Source organism: Ailuropoda melanoleuca, chromosome 14 (genome assembly GCF_002007445.2).
Source record: "Ailuropoda melanoleuca isolate Jingjing chromosome 14, ASM200744v2, whole genome shotgun sequence".
NCBI classification, from domain to species: Eukaryota; Metazoa; Chordata; class Mammalia; order Carnivora; family Ursidae; genus Ailuropoda; species Ailuropoda melanoleuca.
Window position 1 is genome coordinate 6,096,968 of NC_048231.1, and position 16,169 is coordinate 6,113,136.

Genomic DNA, 16,169 nt, shown 5'->3' on the forward strand with positions numbered 1-16,169 from the left:
CAGATATCTTTATTATCTACAATAAACTATATTTTAATAAAATTATGTGCTTTTCTTTTCCACAGCTCTTATGTTTATGGCATTTTTTATTTATATTAGGAAGATGGAAGGAAAGGAAGGGTGAGAAAATCACTGATTTCAGTCAATAACTTAATACATGTTTAAAACAAATATTTGCGGATATTGCACATGTATATACATACACATTATCTTCTCAAGGCATATAAAAACTGTTTTTGTAGTTTAAGACAATCCCATCTATTTCAAAAATATTTGTTATAGCAAAGATTCTTTAAAAATCACATAGCATGATTTTAAGAGTTTTCTGCATAAGCTCTGGAGTCTGTAAGATTTAAATTTGCCCTCTGAGACTTACCTAGAGCTATGTTACTTTGTCAAGTTACTTAACCTCCCTCTACCTTAGTTTCCTGATCTGTAAACTTGTATTAATAGTAGAATCAAACACTGGGATGTTTTAAGAGTAGACTAAATCAGGAAATAAACCTTTCAAAAAATGTCTGACCTCTACTAAGACCTTCATAAATGTTAATAATAGAATTATTATTATTATTAAAATTAGTGAAAGGATATAGACTAGTTAGGAATGGGTTTGGCTATAAAGTGTGTGATGACAATTTTTTAAAAATGGAATTAATCTAAAACTTTCTTAATGTTATTAAATCAGGTATATAATTAAAACATATGCTATACTATTAAAGAATTAAGAATTTTTATTTTTTTAAAGAACATGCAAAAATAAATACAAAAGGAATGCTTTATTTTTAATTTTCGATTATTGTTCAAAGGGCTATGTTCTTAATACCTGCTGCTCCTTATTTCTTATGTTTCAATTCAGGCTAGAAAAGATTCCAACAAATAATATGAGAGCAATAATTATTATCCTGGCTAATGGATCAAGTCAATACATGGAGATATGCCATACATTTTCTATCTTGCATCACCGTGGAAAAAAAATTCTAGTATCAACCGCTTCAAGTCATACTCTTCTGATGTCTCTTTTTATATTATAACATACCTTAAAAAGATTCAAAGACTGGAATTGCAAAAAAGGTGAGACAACAATGTTGGAGAAATATAAAACATATTTTAAGGATCAAGAGTTAATTTTACTGGAAGGGGTTTAAGAAAGTACATTTTTTTTCCTCAAAAATCTTTGGGAAACTTCAGTAAAATGCACTACACCCTTACTTAGCTAGCTAATGGATCATAATCTCTGAAAGTAAGGTGCAGAAACCTACACTTTAAACAAGCCCCAAGTAATTTTTTTTGGTCTATGGTCATTATAAGAACAAATGAGGACTAATGAAACAGAAGGGGTTAATTAAAAAGGTTCTGTGTAGGAGGTGAATCTTCAGCAGATTTCAAGTAGGAACATTAAGTGGCAGGGAGGAGTTCAGTAGTTATTCCACACCAAAGGGATGGTATGTGAGATAACTCTGCTTCCAGAGCTATTTCAGCATCCTGGGCACACAGAAGTAACCACACTTGTCCTGAATAAGCTGTAGGGGCCCAGCAGATGGACAGGACTGTCAACCAAAACTACTCTTAGAAAAACACCAGGCTTTCATTGTCTGATTCTTATCCCGAGTTTCCAATATATTTTTTTAAGATTTTATTTATTTGAGAGAGAGCGAGCACAAGTGGGGGGGGGCGGGCAGAGAGAGAAACAGACTCCCCATTGAGCAGGGAGCCCCATGCGGGCTTGATCTCAGAATCCTGGGATCACGACCTGAACCGAAGGCAGGCGCTTAACCAACTGAGCCACCCAGGCACCCCTCCAATATTTTTTTTCATTACCCACTCTGGAAATACAAGCCTCCAAAGTACCTCAATACTAACTGACAGAGAATAGGACCAAAACAACTTAAGCAAGGGAAGGTACTTTTGCTTTCAATTCATAACAAGGATTTTTAAAAAGTAAAAAGGTAAAAAAATCATTTTGGTTTTTATACTAGATTATTACAAACATGTATAAACAGGACTTCCATACAAGGGAGCCTTTCTTCTATAACAGCTAACCAAAAGATAAACAACTGTTCAAATTTAGAAATTTATTCAAATTGAGAGTAAAAATATGTAAAATAAGAAATTTAAACTAATGTTACAAGATTAATTCTAGTAGGTCAGTTTCTACATCTGTAAAATGATAGTTTGAGAGTAGGTGATTTCTAAAGTCATGTGTAGCTCAATTTGTAAAATTGAACAATCTACAAATTCCCCGACTTTGAATTAAATTTATTAGATTGTCCAAAACTATAATGCAAGCTTATTCTGATAATTTAAATAACCCTGAAATGTTAGAATACTAATATCTACAATCCATAAATGATCAGCAGTACTGTTTTCAGATTTCCTGTTAGCATGTGTTCTGAATAAATAATGAGCAAAAAATAACTTTTCCCTTACTTGGACTTCTAATATTAACAGCATGCAACATAGCTATTCATTGAGGAGTTATAAAAGGCCCTACAGTAATAGAATCCTGAAAGTCTCATGAAAATAAGAGAAATATCATTAGCTAACTAGTAAATATCACGCCAAACATAACTCAATGACAATCTTAAATTTGAAATATTTAGATTAAATAAAATTTGAGATCTTTATCATTCAAAAAAGGCAGCACTACTTTACAATCTGAATATCCTCTATATCTCCTTTGGCTAAATAGGAAGGAAAAAAAAACTGTCCATGGTACTCTTCCCTCATAATTCTGTCATTCTTATCCTGCACATTACGTATTTTCCATGTTACTGTAAGAGAGATGCACAGCACAGAAGTGCCCATGGGGACAAGATTTTATCTATACTGAAATTAAATCTGGAATGAATAAGCTTATCATAATGGAGTTTTACACAGAATTGAGTATTTCGCAATGTAAGATGATTTTGTGTTCTAACGGAAAAAAAATCGAGGAAGTCTGATTCTTTAGATTCTGCATAATTACTAACTTTATTCTTAAATTAAGGGATTGGTCTGCAGGAGGAACAAAGCTCCTTACAATTTAAAAGATAAAACAAGACAGCAGTCTAAGAATAAATTTTGCTTCCGTAGAAAAGAATTAGTTTTCAAACCCACATAACATTTATGGACCGTGAAAAAGTGAGAAATGGGAGGCCAAAAGAAGTAGGCAAAATATAAAATGTTTACCATTAAAAACACATCCCTGATTGTCAGGCTGGCCCGCTGTCAGACAGGTCATTTTTACAAAACCACTAGTCTGACCAAGAACCCTAATTTTAAGAAAAACTTTAAAAGCATGCATTTTTTAGAGCTAATGCAACAGTAATCCTGTAGAGGCTCAACAACTGACACTACAGACCAGTGATTCAGAAGTTAATTCAACTTTGTGTCTATCAGCAAATTAGCAACCACACCCCTTAAAAAAAAGCACTGTGTTCCATTAACTTCCATAAACAGCAGCTTTCGTTTAAAATTCATTACTTCATTGCCTAGAACGACCATGTTTGTTTTGGAATTACACTACGGTTTTATAAACATTGTCTCAGAGTAAAGCTAAAAAGACTTCACCCAAGCCTGAAACAGAATTAGTTTGGGGAAGGCACGGGATATTATGGTGAAAGTGGGTCTTCGTTACCTAACGGTTAAGTATAAGAACATTATAATTAATTACAATTATATTCTGTGCATCATAAGAATTAAAACCATTTAAAAACTCAACCAAAGCCCAATGAAAATGTTACCCCACGAACAGCGTTTCCTTTGGGTTCTAAGAAAGGCACTGCTATTAGAATATAGTTTGACAGCTAAGTCTCCACGTTCTCCCCATCACTTAATTTTTTAAAACCTAGAAAGGGCCTGTTCGCGGGGACTGTGAAACCCCATGGAAAGACAGGTTTGGAAGGGGAACGGCCAAATTAAAATAACTGTGCGGAATGAAGAAAACTCCGGGTTCTGCCGCGGAGAACTCCCCCAGGCACAGCAGGCGAGGAGAGGGCACATTACCTGCCAGCGGCCATAGGTGAGGAGGACCATGGAGATGGGGATGGCCGTGCCGGACATGGCATGGGTGGAGGGCATGCTGTACTCGGAGTTGTAGAAGACCTCCAACTTAACCACGGGCGGCGAGGCGGGTCGCGGCCAGCGGATGATGTCCTTGGTGCACTGGCCCAGGTACATGACCAGCACCCAGATGACCACGAGCCTCCGGCCCACCAGAGGGTCCAGGTTCCAGATCCAGAAGGGGAAGAACAGGATGTAAAAGAGTTCGTTGCCCAGTTCCGTGCCGAAGCAGAACAGGTAGTAGAGTGGCCAGTTGCTCACGTGGGCCAGCTCGCCCTCCTCGCCCGTCAGCGAGTTGCGGCGCAGAGCCCCCACGCGCCGCGGCGAGGCCGGGCCCAGTTCGGTCGCCAGTCCGTTCCGCACGCCGTTGGGGGCGCCGGCGCCGCCGCCGCCACCGCCGCCGTCGGGCTTGGCCGGACACTGATTGCGGTCGCTCCCGGGCGGCTGCGGCTCTCGGCGCCGGGCGTCTCCAGCGAGGGGCGCCTCCGCCTTCTCATCCTCCCTCGGATCGGTCGCGGGCGCGGCGGAGCGGCGCGGAAGCGCTTCCACCCCGCACAGCCGCTGGAAACGGGCCACTTTCTGCGGCTCCTGCAGACGGCCAGCCAGCTGGGCCAGGCGCTGGCTCAGCGACATGATAACGGGACCCGGGTGGCCCACCGATGGGAGGACGTCGGCGGCGGGAGGACGGGCCGGCCCCCAGCGCAGCCCCGAACCGTCCCCGCGCGCCTGGCCAGCGGCAGCGCTTCACCTCCACCAGGCGTCGCGGCGCTCGGCGGGCGAACGTTGCCTGCCCCCCTTCTCCAACTTCAGCCCTCGTTTCCCTCCGGCTATGGTGCCAGCCTCCCTCTGACGAGCGTTGACTCCGAAAGGCCACGGTCCTGGTGTCGGCGTCGGCAATGCGAGTGGCCAAGCACCCGGACTTCCTGCTGGCACAAAATCAAATGTTTAATGGTGAATGAAGGCGAAATAACCACCATGGGCTCGGAATCGTTCCACTCAAGTGATCTCAAGTAATTACAGAGATGTCTCTGACGGTTGGTGTCCTGACAGCCACGTGCCAATTGACCAATGGTGGCAAGGCTAGACGTAGGTCCCAGGACAATACTGTGCCATTGATCAAATAAGAGATCACAGTTGTTCTTGACTTAAATGTAGAATTTCCTTTTAATAAATTCTAATAGCGAGGTGGGGTTGCACAGAAGAAATGTAATTGGTGGCTGTGATTTAGAGGCTTAACTTCCGTGTCTCACAAGTTACAAACCTGACTTCTAGAAAATAGAGTTTTTATGAGAAGGTCTCTGAATTCTAATTCCAGGAAGTTACTTCAGGTAAGGTGGATATCTCTAATTAAAGAATTTGAACCTCTTCCAAGGAACAGGCTGGAAATTTCCCCTCTTGTGTCATTAGAAATATTTCCTTCGGGGCGCCTGGGTGGCACAGTTGTTAAGCGTCTGCCTTCGGCTCAGGGCGTGATCCCGGCGTTATGGGATCGAGCCCCACATCAGGCTCCTCTGCTATGAGCCTGCTTCTTCCTCTCCCACTCCCCCTGATTGTGTTCCCTCTCTTGCTGGCTGTCTCTATCTCTGTCGAATAAATAAATAAAATCTTTAAAAAAAAAAAAAAGAAAAATATTTCCTTCATTTCCCTTGGAGAGTTAGTCTCCTCCTCCCACTCCACTTGCTAAGCTGTAGCCATAGAAAGATGAATAAATCATCATCCCTGTCTTAAAGTAGCTCACGTATGAATGGGAGACAGAGATAGGTCTGCCTGTCAAGTACAGAGCAGATGGTAAATGCTAAAATGGAGACATCAACAACATGGTCTGGAAAGGAGAAGAAACAGGTTGACTGGGGACAGCAAGAAAGGTAAAAAGTGATCCTCTTGAGCTGGGATCCTTATTAAAGAGCAAGATAAGAATAGGTTGAGAAACTTAGGAAAAGAGAAAATGAATAAAGACGGGATAGGAATGTGCAAAGATGTATTTCGTAAACAGTCAATAGCTCTAGGAATACGGAGTAGGAAGAGTAAGTGATTGGAATGAGGTTAGAAAGGGGATACGACCAGATTGTAAAGACCTTGCATGCCTAGCTGGAGATTTTATTCTGTAGGCAGTGGGGAGCCATGGAAGGCTTTTAACCTAGGGAGTGCTGTGCTTTGGAAAGATAACTGAGAAGGAAATCAAAGATAAATTGTCAGAGGTCAGAGACCAAAGGCCAGGTAAATAATTAGAAGATGATTGCACTAGTCAGGTGAGAGAGAATGAGAGCCTGAACTAGGGCTGTGGTTCTGGGAATTGAAGAGGATAGATTTGAAAAGGATTTTGAAACTAGGAAAAGGTTAAAGCATTTCATTTGAATTCATAGGTCTGCAGGCAAATAATAGTCCATCCTTGGTTGGAACACGTTGTGTCTAATATTGAGGCATTTGTAATCTATGAGGGAGACAAAACCTGAGAAAACATGTAAGTATATTCAGAGATGTAAAGCCAGGCATACTGAAGAGCTCGAGGAAAAGAGATACAAGCAATCACTACATGGAGTAAGCAGAGAGGCAGCACTGGGTGATCTATGAATGGTTCTGTGAAATGGATCATTAGCTGGCGTTTGAAAACAAGGAGCAACTTGTACAGAGGTGGGAACAGCCTCAGTGAGGCAGTTTACACGTGTTCTTTTGTCAAAATAATTTGTTTATAAAGGAATTATTCAGATTCATCCAAGGAATTTCCAATTCTGAGGACTCATTAGCCTAAAGATAGCAGAGAAAGAAGAAAATATATATAAAAAAGGAGAGGTGATATTTATATCTTACGGTTAAATTATTACTTCTTCAGTAATGGCGTATTTTGTCAGAATGCAATGTTCTCTTTAAAGGTAATAGAAAGATGAAATGGGAATTTGGCCTACAACTGCACCTGAAGAGGAAAAGAATGTTAAGTTGACAAAACTTGAAAGGGCTGACACTGTCCTGCTGGTGCTCTGAATCTGTAAATGATAAGGACAAGGTCAAAAACAACAAAGCACCATGATGAAAAGAATAGTTTTGGTAGGTTCTATTTACACTTACTCTGAAATTTTCATCTTGAAACTTAATAGGAATTTAAGCATTTTTATAACAAAGCATAAACACTTTTAAAAAAGAAACTATTGTGGAGAGGAGGTGGGAAAAAAAGAAAGAAAAGGGAAGGGAAGAGAAGAAAAGAAAAGAGAAAAGAAAAGACAAACATTGCTACCAAGTAAGGATATGATTAACTGGATGTGATAGTCAAATGTCTTAGTTTATGTTGCATAATTAACATGTTAAATAAATTTTGTTAGATCCTTCTCTGACTTCAGTTTAACTTTATGTAATATTAAAACCTTTTTGAGATACATGAACTATAAACACAAAGTATTGCTGTCATTTCTAAATGGACCTTTCATAAAAGTAGAAACACAGTATACGCTCTTAGCCTTGGTCATTTTAACTTCCACAGGTAATTTAAGTTGTTTTTTATCATACTGGGTTGAGATAAATCATTGATTCAACTACCTTTACAATGAAGTCCTAAGAATTTTACCTTAGAAATACATCTTCTAAGTAATATATATTTAAAACTATGTAACATATTGTATATTTGAAAGTTGCTAAGATAATAGATCTTAAAAGTCCTCATCATAAAAAAAAATTGTAACTGTGATATGATGGATGTTAACTAAAATTGTGGTATTCATTTCGTAATGCATACATCAAATCATTATATTATATACTTTAATACTGACTTCTATGTCAGCTTTATCTCAATGAAACTGGAAGGGAAAAAACTATGTTACTTAATAAGAAAATGATAATATTCATTTTAAACTAAATATTTATTATCATCAATTTATTTTCTCTCTTGCCTGGAAAACAACTTAATTTTTTATTCATTAAACTACAAAATTTATATATTTAGGGCAAATTATTTACCCTAATTTATTACTATTAACTATTAGTAGAATATTTTTGACATGTAGGTATCAGTACATAGCACATTATGGACATCAATAAATGGTGAATATGGATTTGTTATTTTTGAAATATTAAACCTATGTTTATTAAATTCATTGCATATACACCTAGTGATTTTATCCTGCATCTTTGATTAGTTTTATATTTCTAAAAAATAGGATTTCCTCTGAATTCTCAAAAAGATACCTATCGTAGCACAAATATAAGTAAAATGTGGTAAGTATACATAAAATTTTATAATTAACAGATAATGAGTTTTCTTTGCTCTATGTTTTCTGTGCCCCAACATTTCAATCACTTTCTCCCAAGGTAAGATTCTGAGGAGAAAAAAAAAAGAACTTACAGAAAATGATCTGAGGGTCACCTGGGTGGCTTAGTCAGTTAAGCATCTGTCTGCCTTCAGCTTGGGTCATGATCTCAGGGTCCTGGGATCGAGTCCCGCATCAGGCTCCCTGCCCAGTGGGGAGTCTGCTTCTCCCTCTGCCCACCCTCTGCCCCCCGGGCTCATGCTCTTTCTCTCACTCTCAAATAAATAAATAAAATCTTTTAAAAAAAGAATAGAAAATGATCTGAGAGTATTCTAGGCAAGAGAATACATGGCCTCTCACCCACACTGGCCAAGATAACCAGGGAATTCTTTCCTTACCATATAGACTATCTATACTCAGTTTTCTTTTGCCCCAAATTTATAGTACTTTTTTTAAAAAACATTTTTTTCTTCCTAACATTTTTTCCCCTTTGTTTGTTAACATCTCTTTCCAGTTCCAATTTTCTTCTTAAAATCTGATTCATGGCTTTTTCCCCCCCAGAAATGATTGGAAATACAGGTGTGTACCCAACTCTGAAGATTTATTTTTAATTCAAGACTTGAAATTTCCAGCCACATCTGCCCATGGACCATTCCAGACATTTTGGTAGGTGTTGATCTGCCCCTAATATTTCTGTGTTTGTAATATACTAGAGTAAATTCTCCATTAATCAGATGGTTCATTTAATTTTCTAAAGAACATTAACTGTTTTTATAAACTTTAGCTCTTGGTGAAATATTTATAAAATGTGTTTGGTATATATTTTTTCTTTTTTTCTTTTTTTATTGAGGTATAATTGACAACATTATGTTAGCTTCAGGTGTACAACTTAGTAATTTAGATACAGTGCAAAATAATCACCACAATAAGTCTCATTACTATCTGTTACCATACAAAGTTAACACAACGTTATTGACTGTATTCCCTGTGCTATACATTATATCCCCATGACTTATTTATTTTAGTACTGCAAGTTCGTACTTCTTGATCCCCTTTACCCATATCTGCACCCAGCAATCCTCTTCCCCTCTGGAAACCACCCATCTGTTTTCTATATCAATGAGTCTGGGCTTTGTTTTGTTTTGTTTGTTTTTAGCTTTCACATATAAGTAAAATCATGTGGTATTTGTCTTTCTCTGTCTGACTTATTTCACTTAGCAGAATACCCTCCAGGTCCAACCATGTTGTGATGAATGGCAAAATTTCATTCTTTTTAATAGCTGGGTAGTATACCATTGTATATATACCACATCTTCTTTATCCATTCATCCATCAGTGGACACGTAGGTTGTTTCCTTATTTTGGTTATAGTAAATAATGCTGAAACAAATATATCTTTTCAAATTAGTGTTTTCTTTTTCTTCAGATAGAATACCCAGCAGTGGAATTGCTTCATCACATGGTAGCTCTATTTTTAATTTTTTTAGGAATCTCCATACAGTTTTCCATAGTGGCAGCACCAATTTATATTCCTACCAACAGTCCACAAGAGTTTCTTTTCCTCTACATCCTCACCTAACCTTGTTATTTCTTGTCTTTTTGATAGTAGCTTTCCTGACAGGTATATGGTAATACTTCATTACAATTTTGATTCACATTTACCTGATGATTAGTAATATTGAGCACCTTTTCATGTGCCTGTTAACCTTCTGTATGTCTTTTTTGGAAAAATGTCTATTCATATCTCCTGCCCATTTTTAAATTGGGTTTTTTATTTTCTGTTATTGAGTTGTATGAATTTTTTATTTGTTTTGGATATTAGCCCCTCATCAGGTATATGATTTGCAAATATCTTCTCGCATTCAGTAGAGTGCCTTTTCCCTTTGCTGCTGGTTTCCTTTGCTGTGCGGAAGCTTTTCATTTTGACATAGTCCCACTTGTTTATTTTTGCTTTTGTAGCCCTTGCCTTTGGAGTCAGATCCAAAAAAAACATCACTAATACTGATGTCAAGGACATTACTGCCTGATTTATTCTGGGAGTTTTATGGTTTCAAGTTTTGCATTCAAGTCTTTAATTCATTTTGAGTTAATTTTTGTAAATGGTGCAAGATAATGGTCCAGTTTCATTCTTTTGCATGTAGCTGCCCAATTTGCACATTTACTAGACTATTCTTTCTCCATTGTATATTCTTACCTCCTCTGTCATAAATTAATTGGTCATATATGTGGAAGTTTACTTCTGAGTTCTTTCCTGATTCACTGATCCATGTGTCTGCTTTTATGCCAATACCATACTTTTTTTTTTTAAGATTTTATTAATTTGACAGAGAGAGACACCGTGAGAGAGGGAACACAAGCAGGGGTAGTGGGAGAGGGAGAAGCAGGTGCCCCGCCAATACCATACTATTTTGATTGTTATAGCTTTGTAGTATTATTATTTGAAATCAGGGAGTGTGATACCTCTGGCGTTGTTCTCCTTTCTCAAGACTGTTTTGGCTATTCAAGGTCTTTTGTGGTTCCGTATAAATTTTAGGATTATTTGTCCTAGCCCAACTGCCATTGGAATTTTGATAAGGTTTGCATTGAATCTGAAGATTGTTTTGGGTAGTGTGGGCATTTTAACAATATATTTTTTTAAAGATTTTATTTATTTATTTGTCAGAGAGAGACAGAGAGAGAGCCAGCACAAGCAGGGGGAGAGGCAGGCAGAGGGAGAAGCAGACTCCCCGCTGAGCGAGGAGCCGGATATGGGATTCAATCCCAGGAGCCTGGGATCATGACCTGAGCCGAAGGCAGATGCTGAACCAACTGAGTCATCCAGGCATGCCCATTTTAACAATATTTATACTTTTTTTTTTAAAGATTTTATTTATTTATTTGACAGAGATAGCCAGCGAGAGAGGGAACACAAGCATGGGGAGTGAGAGAGGAAGAAGCAGGCTCCCAGCAGAGGAGCCTGATGTGGGGCTCGATCCCAGAATGCTGGGATCACGCCCTGAGCCGAAGGCAGACGTTTAACAACTGTGCCACCCAGGCGCCCCAACAATATTTATACTTCTAAACCATGTGCATGGAATATTTTTCCGTTTATTTGTATCTTCTTGAATTTCTTTCATCAGTGTCTTATATTTTTCAGTGTACAGGTCCTTCACCTCCTTGATTAAATTTTTCCCTATTTTATTCTTATTAGTGCAGTTGTAAATGGGATTGTTTTCTTGATTTCTCTTTCTGATGGTATATTAATATATAGAAATGCAACAGAATTTTGTACATTAAATTTGTATCCTGCAACTTTACTAAATTCATGAATTATTTCTAACAATTTTTTGGTGGTGTCTTAGGGTTTTCTATATATAGTATTATGTCATCTGCAAATAGTGACAGTTTTACTTCTTCCTTTCCATTTTGTATGCCTTTATTTCTTTTTCTTGCCTAGTTGCCGTGGCAAGGACTGCAAATACTATATTGAATAAAACTGGAGAGAGGGACACCTGGCCAGCTCAGTCAGAAGAGCATGTAACTCTTCCTCTCAGGATTGTAAGTTTAAGCCACATTGGGTGTAGAAATCACTAAAAAATAAATACATAAACTTAAAAAAAAACAAGTGGGGAGAGTGGGCATTCTTGTTTTATTTCTGATAGTAAAGGAAAAAGCTTTGAGCTTTTTACCATTAAGTGTAATATTAGCTGTGCATTTCTCAAATATGGTCATTATGTATGTTGAGGTACATTCCCTCTATACTGTCTTTGTTGAGAGTTTTTAATCATAAATGAAGGTTGGATTTTATCAAATGCTTTTTCTGAATTTATTGAGATGATGATTATATGATTTTAATCTTTCATTTTTTTAATGTGGTTTATCACATTGATTGATATGAGGATGTTGAACTGTTCTTGGATCTCTGGAATAAATACATTTGATCATGGTGTATGATCTTTTGAATGTATGGTTCAATTCAATTTGTTAGCATTTTGTTGAGGATTTTTGCAACTATGTTTATCAGGGATATCAGCTTGTAATTTTTTTTCTTTCTTTTCTTTTCTTTTCTTTTTTTTCTTTTCTTTTCTTTTCTTTTGTCTTTTTAAGATTTTAAGTAATCTCTGTACCCAGTGTGGGGCTCAAACTTAACTACACCGATATCAAGAGTAGAATGCTCTTCTGACTGAGCCAGCCAGGCATCCCTGGCCTGTAATTTCAACTTTTTTGTGTGGTGTCCTTGTCTGGTTTTGGTATCAGGATAATGATGGCCTCATAAAATGAGTTTGGAAGTGTTCCTTCATCTTCAAGTTTTTGGAAGAGTTTGAGATGGATAGGTATTAAATCTTCTTTGGATGGTAGAATTCACCAGTGAAGCCATCTGGTCTTGGGCTTTTATTTGTTGGGAACTTTTTAATTAGTGATTCAAACTCCTTACTAGTAATCAATCTATTCAGATTTTCTATTTCTTCATGATTCAGTCTTGGAAGATTGTAAGTTTCTAGGAATGTAGTCGTTTCTTCTGAGTTGTCCAGTTTTTTGTCATATTGTTGCTCATGGTAGCCTCTTAGATCCTTTGTATTTCTGAGGTATCAGCTGTAACTTCTCTTTCATTTCTGATTTTATTTATTTGGGTCCTCCTTATTCTTGTTGAGTCTAGCTTAAGTTTTGTCAGTTTTGTATATCTTTTCAAAGGATATTATTCTTTTAATTTTTTATTCTTTTTTTTTTTTTTAAGATTTTATTTATTGGGGCACCTGATGGCTCATTTGGTTAAGTGTCTGCCTTTGGCTCAGGTCATGATCCCAGGATTCTGGGATAGAGCCCCATATTGGGCTCCCTGCTAAGCGGGGAGTCTGCTTCTCCTTCTCCCCTGGCTCTTGCTTTCTCACACTCACTCTCTCTCTCAAATAAACACCTAAAATCTTACCAAAAAAATAAAAATAAAGATTTTAGGTGTTTATTTGAGAGAGAGAGAGTAGGAGTGGAGGGAGGGGCAGAAGGAAAGAGAGAGGGACAAGCAGACTCTGTGCTCAGCAGGGAGCCTGATGGGATGGAGCCCCAGGACCCTGAGATAATGACCTGGAGCCTGATGGGATGGAGCCCCAGGACCCTGAGATAATGACCTGAGCCACCCAGGCACCCCAGTTGTCTCCTTCCTTCTAATTTTGGGCTTTCCTTCTTCTTTTTTTAGTTCCCTTTTAGGTGTGAAGTTAAATTTTTATTTGAGATTTTTCTTGTTTCTTGAGGTAGGTCTATATTGCTATGAATTTCCCTCCTAGAACCGCTTTTGCTGCATCCCATAGATTATGGTATGGCATATTTTTGTTTTCATTTCTCTCTGGGTATTTTTTTTAATTTCTCCTTGGTTTCTTGTTTGACCTAGTAGTTGTTCAGGAATGTGTTTAATCACCACATAGTTGTAGTTTTTTCAGTTTTTTTCTTGAATTGGACTAGTTTCATATCATTGTGGTCAGAACACATACTTCATATGATTTCTATCTTCTTGAATTTACTGAAATTTGTTTTGTGGCCTAACATGTGGTCTCTTCTGGAGAATAGTCCATGTGCACTTGAGAAGAATGTGTATTCTGCTGCTTGGATGGAATGTTTTATATATGTTTGTTAGTCCATCTGGTCTAACTTGTCATTTAAAGTTGATGTTTTCTTATTAATTTTCTGTCTGGATAATTTATCCATCCTTGTAAGTGGAGTGTGAAGATCCCCTGCTGTTATTGTATTGCTGTCAGCTTCTCCCTTTAGATCTGTTAATATTTGCTTTGTATATTTTGGTGATCCTATACTGGTTGCATATGTATTTCTAAATGTTATCTTTTCTTTTTGGATTGACCCCTTTACCATTATATAGCACCCCTCTTTGTCTTTTATTACACTCTTTGTTTTAAAGTTTATTTTGTTTGGGGGCACCTGGCTGGCTCAGTCAGTGGTGCACGTGACTCTTGATCTCAGAGTCATGAGGTCAAGCCCCATGTTGGGCGTGGAGCCTACTTAAAAAAAAATCAAAATAAAAAAATAAAGTCTATTTTATCTAGTACAAGTATAGTTATACCAATTTCTTTTAGTTTCCATTAGCATGGAATATCTTTTTCCATCCCTTCACTTTCAGTCTGTGTTATTTTTACTTCTAAAGTAAAGCACTATATAGATATATCATGTTTTTTTTTTAATTCATTCATCCATCCATTCATTTTGAGTGGAGAAGTTAGTCCATTTACATTTAAAGTAATTATTGATAGGTATCTATTTATTGAAATTTCTTATATTTTTTTCTGGCTGTTTTTTTAGTTCCTCTCAGTTCCTTTCTTTATCTCTTTCTTTCCTTGTGGTTTGATAACTTTCTCTGGTGTTATATTTAGATTACATTCTCATTTTTTTTGTGTATTTTCTATAAGTTTTTTGCTTTGTGTTTACTGTGAGGATCATGTATATCATCTCATGTTTATAACAGTCTATGTTAAGTTGGATAGCAGCTTAAATATGAACAAATTCTAAAACTACATTTTTACTCCCCTTTAACATTTGGCTTTGATGTCACATTTTACATTTTTTTATTTAATGTATCCTTTATGTAGTTCAATTTTACTACTTTTGTCTTTTAACCTTCATGGTAGCTTTATACATAGTTAATCTACTACCTTTGTATATATTTGCCTTTTCCAAAGAGATTTTTACTTTCGTATGTTGTCTTGTATTAATTAGTGCTACTTTTTTTCAGATTAAAGAAGTCTCCTTAACATTTCTTATAAGGCTGGTTTAGTAGTGATGAACTCCTTTAGCTTTCACTTATCTGGAAAACTCTTTATCTCACCTTCATTTCTGAATGATAACCTTACTGGATAGCGTATTCTTGGTTGGAAGTTTTTTCCTGACTTCGAATATGACGTGTTTCTTCCTTCTGGCCTGCAGTGTTTCTGCTGAGAAATCTGCTGATAGTTCTGTGAGGTTTCACAAGTACGTAACAATTTTTCTCTTGCTGCTTTTAAGAGTCTATCTTTATCTTTAACTTTTGTTATTTTAATTATATGTTTTGTGTGGATCTCTTTGGGTTCATATTATTTGGAACTCTCTGGGCTTCCTGAACCTGGATGTTTCCTCTCATAGGAAGTTTTAGAGAAGTTTTCAGTCATTATTTCTTCAAATAAGTTTTCTGCCCCTTTCTCTCTTTTTCTGGGACCCCTATAATGTGAATGTTACTCCACATAAGTTTCTTCAAGTTATCTGCGTTGTTTCTNCGGTTTTTTTTTTTTTTTTTTTTTTTTTCCTTTTTGCAGCCATCTGGGTGGATTCCATTGCCTTGTCTTGCAGCTTACGGATTCATTCTGCTTCATCGAGTTTGCTGTTGAACCCTCTATTGAGGTGTATTTTTCAGTTCAGTTATTGTATTCTTCAGCTCTTCAACTTCTGTTGGTACTTTGTAAATATTCTCTTTCTCCCTTTGTTGAAGCTCTCACCATGTTCATTCTTCTCCCAAGTTCATTGAGTATCTCTGTGGTCATTATTTTGAATTCTTTGTAGGCTAGATTACTTATCTTTGTATCATTAAGGTCTTTTTCTGAGGTTTTGTCTTGTTCTTTCATTTGCACCATACTTTTTTATTTTGCTTGACTCTCTGTTTGTTTCTATGTATTAGGCAAAACAGCTACCTCTCTCAGTCTTGAAGGAGTGGCCTTGGGTAGGTGATGGATGTTCTAGTTCAACTTTCCCCTCATTCTTGGTTGTCTCTGGAACCTTTGTGATTGTCTAAACTGCCTGATTTATTCTTCATATGTCCTGTTGTTGAGGGTGTGCCAAGACTTGTCAGTGTTCCAAAGGGAGGAATCTCATTTTGCACCTAGTTTCAGGCTGACTGGAAGCCAGGCCTTCAGGTATCAGCTTTTTTTTTTCTTTTTTTTTTTT

The 16,169-nt window shown here is 37.2% G+C and overlaps 1 protein-coding gene and 1 long non-coding RNA gene across 2 annotated transcripts in view; one reads left to right on the forward strand and one right to left on the reverse strand.

Annotated features, from left to right (window-relative positions):
* SGPP1 (sphingosine-1-phosphate phosphatase 1) overlaps positions 1-4,777 on the reverse strand; it is a 32,416-nt gene extending 27,639 nt beyond the window's left edge. Inside the window, exon 1 of the mRNA XM_019793982.2 lies at positions 3,985-4,777. Coding sequence (XP_019649541.2) covers positions 3,985-4,674 — 690 coding nt within the window. The 5' untranslated portion in view covers positions 4,675-4,777. The remainder of the gene's footprint in view (positions 1-3,984) is intronic.
* Positions 4,778-6,921: 2,144 nt separating this feature from the next.
* The window catches only part of LOC117795958, a 32,972-nt gene continuing 23,724 nt past the window's right edge, over positions 6,922-16,169 (forward strand). Inside the window, exons 1-2 of the long non-coding RNA XR_004620144.1 lie at positions 6,922-7,083; positions 8,838-8,942. This is a non-coding gene — a long non-coding RNA (uncharacterized LOC117795958). The remainder of the gene's footprint in view (positions 7,084-8,837; positions 8,943-16,169) is intronic.